The sequence below is a fragment of the Brachionichthys hirsutus genome, chromosome 14 (assembly GCF_040956055.1).
Source record: "Brachionichthys hirsutus isolate HB-005 chromosome 14, CSIRO-AGI_Bhir_v1, whole genome shotgun sequence".
In the NCBI taxonomy this organism is placed as follows: domain Eukaryota; kingdom Metazoa; phylum Chordata; class Actinopteri; order Lophiiformes; family Brachionichthyidae; genus Brachionichthys; species Brachionichthys hirsutus.
In genome coordinates, this window is record NC_090910.1 from 10,569,245 (window position 1) to 10,579,315 (window position 10,071).

Below are 10,071 nucleotides of genomic sequence, written 5' to 3' on the forward strand. Positions count from 1 at the left end.
AAGGGGTAGCCTCCACACTTTACTGCACATTCCAACAGTCGCCTTAAAGCGCACACACACACACACAAACTGATATATAAAGGGCCAACATAAGGAATTAAGACAACTATGTGGTCACCTCTTTAGAGAAGCTGGTGACAAGAGGGGGGGTTCTGCTCGTCTCCACCATTCAAATCTGGGCCCGCATTTATCAAGGGGTTAAAGGTCAAATTTTGGACCCAGCTGAAATGAAAAATAAACTTCACACAAAGTGCTCCTGAAATGAAACCAACTCCAGAAGCACCAAGACTGGAAAACATCCATTTTCTTGTAGACGAGACGATCGCAATCATTTCTGTTTCAATTTTTAAACCGTTTTTTAAAAGTTAAAACTCATTTAAACTTGTAAAAGTTGATTCTTGTGAGCAGCAGAAACATGATTTGAACACACCTCGATAAATTATCCCCCAGTCGATATCTCGACACACGCTTGAATAAATCCACGTCTCTGATTGGCTGCTCAGATTTCATTCACTTTTAGCTACTTTTATCATTCTGGAAACTGTAATCCCCCCCCCCCCCCACCACCACCACCACCAAATTCGTAGGTGCTATATTCAAGTTCAACAGGCTATAAGTATTTTGGGATTTATTTGAAAGGAAAATAACATCGCAGAGAACAGCTTAAACATCGTTACACCACTTTCCTCTCTCTCTCTAAAGCAGTTTTCACGTGGCGACATCCGCAGCGCACTCGCCGCCGTCATCGAGCCGCTGCGATGAAACAAAACCACAAACACTCTTGTATTCTATAAAGACAATAAAAACCCTTTATCACAATTAAGCCTTTCTGTAGAAAATGTACATCAGAAAAATATGCGGGAGTAAATAACGAGTCTCTCCATCACTCTTCTCTCTGTTCTTTGTGTTGGTCATGTGCAGTATAAAGTCAGTCTCTGAATATTTACCACGTGTATAAAATAGACAAAAAGCAGGGAGGTGGATGGGAACAGCAGCCCCCCCCCCCCCCTTTTTCTGTCTCTAGATGGCAGAAGCTTTGTCTCTGTTGATGAAGAGGGTCTCCTGGCAGAAGGGGTTAACCAGGACCATGCTGCTGCCGCTGTAGTCTCCATTAGGGGGTTGACAGGTGTCGTAGTCCTGCAAATGCAGACACATAAAGTGTGTTAGCAACGGCTGACCGGCGAGGCGGAGCTGGGATTCACGCTGCAGGATCTGACAAGATCCAAGATCCAAAGATGAAGAAGCTTCGCGTGCGGAGATTACGAAGGGGAGGGATGTGGAAATGGTTGCTGAAGGTGAGTCAGCAGTAATGAGGCAGTGCTGCAGGAGGGAGGTGTGAAAAAGCAAAATGCCTTTGCAGCAGGAAGCAGGACATTTAATGAGCGTGATCAATCAAATCGAGTCAAACGGAGTCCTTTAGGTGAATGATCATTTCTGACAGGGTGAAAGCGATTAAAAACATGCAAAGAGAACAAAGCGATGTGCATCCAAAACGATGAGGGAAAGGAAAGGACTGCAGGTGTAACACCAATGTGAAAATTATAACTTGTACTGTGATATAATGTCCACCAGATGGCGCTGCAATCACTGAAACGTGCACAAATTACAGCGTCATTTTGTCACTATTAAAAAAAAAGGCCCAAAGAAATAGATAGACAAAGACATTTCAAAATAAAGTTACTCAACTTGAGAAAGACAGTATTATGTGAGGTTTTAGGCCAAATGTTTTGTGTTCTAATTTAACATTAAATAAAATTATAACAGCCAAATATTGTAAAATTGTCCAAGTATTAATAATAAAAATGTCATATTTCACATTTAATTCATCGTGTAACTTCTTTACTAAATATCTTCACATTTATAATCACATTTTATGATAAAATGAAACCACAAACATTTAAAAAGCCCATAATATGCACTCATAATAACAAGACCCTGATAGGAACAGAGTTTAATCTTCACACTGAATACCCTGCAGGAAATGCTTTATCGTTGGCCCTCTCGAGAACCCTTTGCAGCTGGTAGGACAGTAATAGCGTCGTGCTGGCGCTCCGGCCTGCAGGCCCCGAGGCCTACTGACGAAGAGTCAGAGCCGTTTGTACCTCGCTCTCCAGAGTGTGTATCTCTCTGGGCAGCTCCACGGCGTGCCTGCTGAAGTAGTCCATGGTGATGGCGTTGTTCCAGTAGCTGAGGTTGTTCTCCGGATTCGAAGACTTCTTCTTCCTCCTCATACAGCAGATCGTCAAGAGCACAGCTAGGACAAAGGAAGAGAGAAAGGTAAAAAAAAATAAAAAATAAAAAGAGTGCTCCTGCTTCAAACAGCCTCTGAAATCGCCTTCGCCAGCTGCTCAGGGCGCCGCTGGCCCGTTTGCCGCGGCGCTGATACGTTTGGATGAAAGCAAAAATCCAACAAACAAAACTGTTAAAAATTGGCTACTGGATAATGAAATTGTGCCTTTGAGTTATTGCGTGCTGCCGGTACATAAAAAAAATGAAAGTTGCCTCTCAGTTTAAAAAAAAGAACCCATTTTAGGAATCATGAAAGAATATTTAATTATGAAAGAGGAAGAAATCTTTTCTCTAATAGACCAAAGGAGGAACGGTAAAGCCTGAGGAGGAACGGAACAGCCAGATGGAAGCACTTTCCCAGCCTTATTATGTTGCCACGCGCTTCTATTTAATTTAAAAAGGCGTATTTAAATGATTGACATCGCTGAGAAAACCCGAGTATGAAATGAAGAAATTCTAACATGTTAATTACGAAATCACTCGGCTGTCACCTGAAGCGAAAGGCTTTGCCCCCCCCCCCCCCCCCACCCAGGGGAGAACGACTAAGAGCATCTGTCTGACGCCGTTTAGTTCGGATTAGCATTAAAACTAGAGGGAAATGGGAATAGCTCCTAAATACTCAGATGAGAGTTTAGCCTCTTGCTTGTTGTCATTTTACTGTATTTTATCAGCTTCTTTTTCCAAAATCCTGGATTTCGTCGCTTCCCTATGTCGCCACCTTTTATGCTAAGCTACGTTTGCGTGCCAGAGATGCAGCATTTCATGTTACAGCTCTAGCGGGTTTTAAATCAGGGCCACCCGACCTCTGCAAAGATCTCGTTACAATCCTGAGTGCGTTCTGCTGCTACTTACAACACGAGGACGCCGTGACGCTGATGGCGAGCACGATCCACACTATGTCCATCCTGCTGAAGCAGATGGTCGTGCGGGACGGCGGCGATTCGACGGTGGGGCCTGAGCTGTTGCCCGGCAACCACGGGTCCTGGGTGGTGGCGGGAACCTGCCTGTTCAGGAAGTTCCCGCTGGCCGTGGGCGGGGGTTCCCATCCACTCCTCTGATTGGACGCCTCCTCCACGGAGCCGTTGGGGAGCAGCCCGCCGTGCGCAGTTACATTCCCCGAGCCGTACCCCAGAGGGGCATTGTCTGTGCCGTTACCTTGGACCACCTGGCCGCGCCCCCCCTCTGTGGTGGTCTCGTTGGGTGCGGTGTGGTTCTCTGGGATGGATGCTGGACTCTGTGTCAGGCTGCGCCCAGTGGACGGGGCTAGGGAGGACACGGTGGACGTTTGACTCGATGGCGGGCTGCCCCCCGGGGTGACAGACGCTCCCTTCGGCTCCACCTCCAGTTCAGCGGTCGGGGGCTCGTTCATTGCGTGCACCTCCCTCAGGGCGATGGAATGGCGCTCCCCGAGTTTCAGGCCCAGTGCAGAGGCACTGCCGGGGAGGATGATGTTTGAGGGCCTGCTGCCCCCTTTGGAGGTCCAGTCCCCGCTGCTGGAGCCTTCATGATGCCAGTCCGGGGAGCGAGGTCCGGGGCCAGACGGGGGTCCGGCGTGAGCGGCCGCCATGGAGACAGGATCCCGGGATGACTGGAGGAGGTGCAGCTCCTGTGCTGATGAGAGCAGTCCTGCTGATAGCGCTAGGAATGCTAAAACACCTGGAAAGATGGAGAGACAAAGCTAAAGATGAGCAAACAAAGCGGTAAAGTACCCGCTAAACTTCATGGATTACTAAATCACTTCTGTGTAAGGATGCATTTTCAGATACCCGTCCACTTAAACATCATTTCTCCCATTCAGTGAGTAGAAACCAGCTATTAGCCAAGTCCCTGTGGGGAGCCCTATTACATTTTCCAGGCAATAAGAAAGTCATCCGGGACGACGACGTGCACAAACGTATTAATTTCCTCTCCAGCCCTACCTCCACAAAGACATGCACCAGAGCAGCGGGCCGGGGAAGTGAATGAATTAACCAGAGAGGTGATTGAAAAGGCCCCCAGAAGCAAGCCCAGCTTCACGGACATCCATTATGGAAGGCACGGGGAAGAACGGCGAGGTCGGACAGGCTGGGGAAACCTGGGAAGAGGAGGCCCAAGGTGTAGCTGGAGTGAGGGCGGGCGAGGTGTCAGTGATGAGAGCATAAAGGTTGGATTAGCGGTATTGAACCGAGGAGCAAAGGGGACACTCGGGGGAGAAAGGGAAAAATATAGGAGGAACTTTTCCAATTAAAGCCCAAAAAAAAAAGAAGCCGTCTCCCGTCTACTCAGCGTGATTCTTTTTAAACTATTGTGCCTGCTGGCTGTTTTCACACCGCGTTGACACAAAAGAGGCCCAACGAGCATCTTTGCTCAGGAGAAAACGAGAACAGCAAAATTGTCGCGCTAAATTTCTGCAGTGACAGTTAATTAGAGGTTTTGGGGGGGCTTCTGCTTCCTGCTTTACAGGACCGGAGGGTGACAAAGATAGGAGACCCAAGTTTCCCCTCTGCCCTGCGAAATCAATGGATGTTGCTATCAGTCGACCAAAATATCGTTAATTTTAGGCAAATCGGGCCTGAATAGATTTAACCCTAACCCCCCCGGCTCACACTCACACCAACATGTTGCCTCCACTGTCTGCATCCCTCAGCCGACCGTCACAGAAAGCCACATGCCAACATCCCGGAGACAGACAGACAACACCCGCGTAAAAATGATTGTGAGATCACGCCCCCCATATATTTGACAAACGCTGTCAACGCTGCTTTCCGTTCACTGAAGCCGAAGGGAGGGAGGGAGGGAGGAATTTCAGCACGAAACCTGCTGGATTAGGCCTCTTTGGAATGCGTGGCAAGCCGGGGACATTTGTCACGCGCCTCCTCCGTTGATGCCATCGGGGGGGACACACCAATAAATCATGTCACGAAGCGGGACCCTGCGCGCTGATCAAACACCGCCAGTCATTCGTTGTTAGCCGCCATTGGCCCCGACTGACCTCGACGCACCTAAAAAAAAAAAAGGCGTCCGCTGCTCCTAACAGGAATACCAGGTCTGTTTGTTTAACAGAGCTTTCATGTGTTAGACATGGGAGCATCCTCATGTGGGGGACGCATAAAGACAGGGTGTGTTTGTCTGCCATCATGGGCAGAGTGTCTGTCCTGCGGGGGGGGGCGCAGAGAGATAGTGTACATCCTGTTGGAATCGTCCCGGCCCGATGAGGATTCAGATGCGAGCCCCGAGATAAGCGGGGGGGGGGGGGGGGGGGGCTTTCGTAACAGGATAATGGCTTCCTGTTTCAGTGCCTCGATAATTGTTTGCCAGGTTGCAGCGGCTTTGAACCGAGACGTGTTTACCCGAGACTCAGGCGGAGGGAGAATGTCAAAAACAAAAACAACAAAGAATCCTTGTGCTGCTGACTGGGATAAAGGTTTAGCTGCAGTCGCTGCGACAGCGGCGAGCAATCTCACAGGAAGGAGACACGCCAAGCAGGAAGCCGACTGGAATGTGGGGCGAACACCAGATCGCAGGCCTGAAGTTCCAGATAGGTGACCGGGGGACAGAAGACAAAGTCCTCCTGCTCTGGTGTCCCTCGTGGTTTCTTATCGTCCGCCTCCATCTGTCTGCAGCGCAGCCGAAGGAAGACGAGGCCAATCTCAGCCGCTCCAAAGAGGGAGAAATGAGAAAACGGGCCTTCCGGGTCTGCACGGCGGGAACCCTGACCTGCACCTGCTGGACGCGTTGAGCTTTCAAAGGCCGAGTGAAAGAACAAGAAGAGGCTTGAAATACAAAGGAACCCAAAGCGTTGACTCAAACCTGTCCAGATTAAAGTTCTAACCACGCTCCTCCTCCGCTGCAGCTCGACCCGGTCTAACTTTAACACTTCTGAGGGATTGAAGCAGATTTGTCCGCCTACAGGGTTCGGCTCTGCTGCCCCGAGGGGGGGCGGGGGGGGGGGTTGCTGCATAAGTGAGTTCTGGGTCACCGGCTGCCCGACCCGGGTCTACTCACTCAGCAGCTGGCAGCGCAGGACCTGCAGGCTTGTCTTCATGGTATCATGTGATCCGGCTCCTTCTCCACAGTGCTCATGGTTCTCTAGTGGGGGGGGGGACACAGAGGGGGGTAGGTTAAAACTCACATTTCTTTTTTAACCTTTGACAATTTAGAACTTCAAACCATCTGTGGATGACATGAAGTGTCCGGCATCATCCGCCAGTCAGGATTCACGTCCAGTGAAACCCTCGTGAGCAGTAAACCAGGCGTGGCTAGAACCACCCTGTGTTGCCGTGGGAGATGAGGCAGCAGCAAACGAGAGCACAGGTAAATATGAAGGTGCCGATCCTTTCACAAGACTTGGCTCCTCATTAATGCCCCCCCCATCCTGGACTTCATCCGTCATCCTGTTTACAGCCACGGAACTCTGGCAGCCCTTTAAAGCCTGTAAAATATGCAGAGCTACAAAAAATGAGCGATTTAATCCCAGATTAGTTTGCAAAAAACATTCCGGTATAAATGGCGGAAGCAACAGCTCGACATTTCCCGAGCAGCGGGGCTGTTAAATATTTCAGCGTTGTTAAATATTCATATACTGTACTACAGTAACTCGGATACATTCAGCTGCAGCATCTTTATCTCTAAATGACAGTAGAAAAAAACGTCTTCCCAGATGCTGTGCTGCTCCTGATTCAAAGCGGCGACTATAATGGCTCCGCCACAGCGTTGCGAAAGAGATGAGGCTGCAAGAAAACAGGAGAATCAGCACAAGGTGTTGGTTTTTTTTCCCTTCTCCCCGGCGCCACTTCGCTGCAAGCATCACAAGCAACACCTGTGGCGACAGCGCGATGCTGCAGCGCCTCGCTTCTCAACGTGCGAATGAGCTGAATGTCAGGGAGCACACACGGGCCGGTTGAGCCTCTCCGCTGTGATCGGCTCAGCTTTGCACAAACACGATGGCAGGAAGGATCTCGCGCAGAGATGCAGCCGCCATCTGCAGGAACCGCTTTTTAAAGTCATCCAAAATGAAAATGCCCTGCATGAGCAAATTCTCCATAATCAGAGGAGAACTTGTGACATTTGAATTTCACAGTAAAATATCACAACTAACTCTCTTATCAACCTCTCTGCAGCGCTTTGGAATCTGACAACCCTTCGGGCTGTCTGTGCTTCCCCAGCCAGACTTCCAGGATCATGTTTTAGGGTCTCACCAGTAGCAGAAAATCCCACAAAGCCCTTTTCTTTTTTAAATCTGTGCTGTTCAGCCTGAATGTTCAATAGAACCTGGAGTCGAGTAGAATGGGTTCTCGCTTAAAAGTGAAAAAGGTGGCAATGTCACGCGTACCCCAGGAGGAGGGCGGATACTCGCATCCTATGTGGGCGGAAAATAAAGAGCAGCAGTGAAAGAAACATTTAAAATACCGAACACAAACGTGACATCAGCATCAGATTCTACAATAATACAAACATCATCGCTTGATTATTTTGCACCGAGCTCTTCCTGTTGGAGAGGAGGGGGGGGTGGAGTGCACGGAAACTAACGCGCACACAGATGACAGCCGTCACCATAGCAACCCTAATAGTACATCACACTCCAATTCGTTCATGACGACAGTCCGTGTCTCAAAACAGTGCTGAGAATAAGAAAAAGGGGAGGAGCTATGGAATGAAAGAAATGAGAGCGCCGACCAACAATGCGTTCGACTGCAGGCTTCCGGGTCGCTGAAGGTTCCACGCCGCCGCTCTGAATAGCATCCCTGGAGGCGACGCAGGTGAGAGGTCGGATCCAAGGTCACCTGAGATGTGGGGGGGGGGGGGGGGGGTAACAATGCTTTCAGTTTTGGACTTCCGTCCATTCTGTGCAGACGTGTGTGTGTGTGTTTCAGCAGGATGGCGTCTTGCCCGGAATGGCCGCAGCCTGAGAGGAGGAGGAGGAGGAGGGAAGTGTGGGAGTCGACAACAACGGTGTGAACTACAGCGTCGTGGCCCAACAGACGGCTGATAGGGGACCTGCAGCCGTTCTGGTTTGATGGTGCCGGAGTCTCACGGTGGGGTTTATCTCTTCATTATGAACCAGAGGGCGCTCAGAAGCTTTACCTTCGAGGGCGACCTTGCAGAACGAGCAGCTCTTTGGCAGCGACCATGTGAGACTGACTCGTTGCGTAAAAGCTGATTTCTATATAAAGCCGGGAACAATTCCATTCTCCCGTTATTACAAACCGGCGCCGCGGACTTGAGAACACGGGGAAACTATGAATGTGATAGCATAATTGCCCAGCCGGGGTAAACACAACAACTGAACGATTACAAGTATTGATTCGATGCAACAACAGGCCTGAATTAAATGCAAACTGCGAGGCAACAGAAGCAGGAATCGGTTTCCAGGGAGCTTCTAATCGTTCCATCCCCGGTGACGGCTTTATTGCTGAGTCATAGCGCCGATGGGCCGCGGGGTGAGTTGTTTAGTGCTGCGTCATGGAGACTGGCTGGTGATGTGCGCGTTATCAATCAGGCCCCGTGCAGCGACGTAACAGTCATTAAAAGAACATTAGGCTCCCAGCATGCCGTTCACTCCGGCTGTATCCCCCCGAGGAGGCACATCATTCCTTTCTGTCCCAACCAAAGACGCCTTTTGCACCGAGCGCGTTAGACACGTGAACCTGCCGTTTTCGGTTTTGATATATTTGTGCAGAAAGACGAGTATTTTGATCATATAGAGCAAAAAGAAATAAAAAATGGACGTCAAAGGAGTCGATTTTGACGCGTTTGTTTCAGCAGCAGCTTCATATTCTGTGACGGTACTGTGGAAGCCTGCCGATGGAGCGTGAGGCACCAGTGAATCATCCTTCCTGGACGCTATGAAGCTTTTATGCGTGCTAGTCACTTCAGATATTACTGCGACTGTTCTTTTAGCTTTCTGTGTCCATTGTTCTACGTGCCAAAAACACAAAATGTCAGCTTCGCTCTCGTATCGCATCAACAATGGAGGAGCTCGTTGTGGCTCCCGCAGGATGAATGAATCTCCATTTGTGAACTACTCCCACTCGGGGGGGGGGGGAGCAGCACTCGGGGCCGACGGAGGAGGACGCGAATACCGGCGGCGTGCTCTTCATTACTCACCGCTAGGACCGATCGCTATAACGATAGATCAGAGCAGGCGTGGAAAGTAGCCTCGCGTAGCTTTAGGAACATGGAACAGACTACGTGGGCGTGGAGGTAAACGGTACCGAGTCACAAGAGCGTGCCCAACCATCAAGTGTCATGTGAAGTCAAGTCTTCCTTTAAAGTCAAGTCACAATTCAACTTGAAATCAAGTCCTATTTTCAGACCGAGAATGAGAAAAGAATGTCACAAGTCTCAAATAGGTCGAGTTTGTCTAGTCCAAGCTCGGGTTTAAGTCCTCAAGTTCATGTCAAGTCCTTAATATACCAGCCCCCCGTTTGACGTAATCAATGCAGGTCTCGTGTGTTTTCTCAAATCAATTTAAATCTTGGAGGCGTAAAGTCTAGTCACACAGCAGTCCAGTCCAAGTTAGAACCCATTACTTTTGAGACACAAGTCAGTTAATCAAGTCTCGAGGGTACAGAGTCTCTTCTGGACTTAAGACCCAGCGTTGCATTAAAATGTTGGCAGCCAGTGGAGAAACCGGGTCGGTTTGAATATTAGCCAACAGAAGACTCCACTACAGAGGACACAAATCTGCCCACCTCATGCGACACATCAGCAGGAAGCGAGTGGACCAATCACGACGAGGGCACAGAGACAACGGAAACAGAAGAAGCGACGCTTCACAACACAATTCCATGTATGGAACGC

At 49.5% G+C, this 10,071-nt stretch overlaps 1 protein-coding gene across 1 annotated transcript; it reads right to left on the reverse strand.

The window, feature by feature from the left end:
- Positions 1–1,020: 1,020 nt before the first annotated feature.
- tmem108 (transmembrane protein 108) lies at positions 1,021–6,358 on the reverse strand. The gene is made up of 4 exons (XM_068748271.1): positions 6,274–6,358; positions 3,142–3,945; positions 2,103–2,254; positions 1,021–1,137 (listed from the first exon to the last, which is right to left on the reverse strand). The coding sequence occupies exons 1-4, from the start codon at positions 6,311–6,313 to the stop codon at positions 1,021–1,023; spliced, it is 1,113 nt and encodes a 370-aa protein (XP_068604372.1). The 5' UTR covers positions 6,314–6,358.
- Positions 6,359–10,071: the final 3,713 nt, after the last annotated feature.

Coding starts and splice junctions, on each gene's coding strand:
- tmem108 (XM_068748271.1), bottom strand. CDS start 6,313: ATGAAGACAAGCCTGCAGGTCCTGCGCTGCCAGCTGCTGA. Junction 2,255..3,141: donor CGTCACGGCGTCCTCGTGTT/GTAAGTAGCAGC, acceptor CCTTTGTCCTAG/CTGTGCTCTTGACGATCTGC. Junction 1,138..2,102: donor TACACACTCTGGAGAGCGAG/GTACAAACGGCT, acceptor CTGCATTTGCAG/GACTACGACACCTGTCAACC.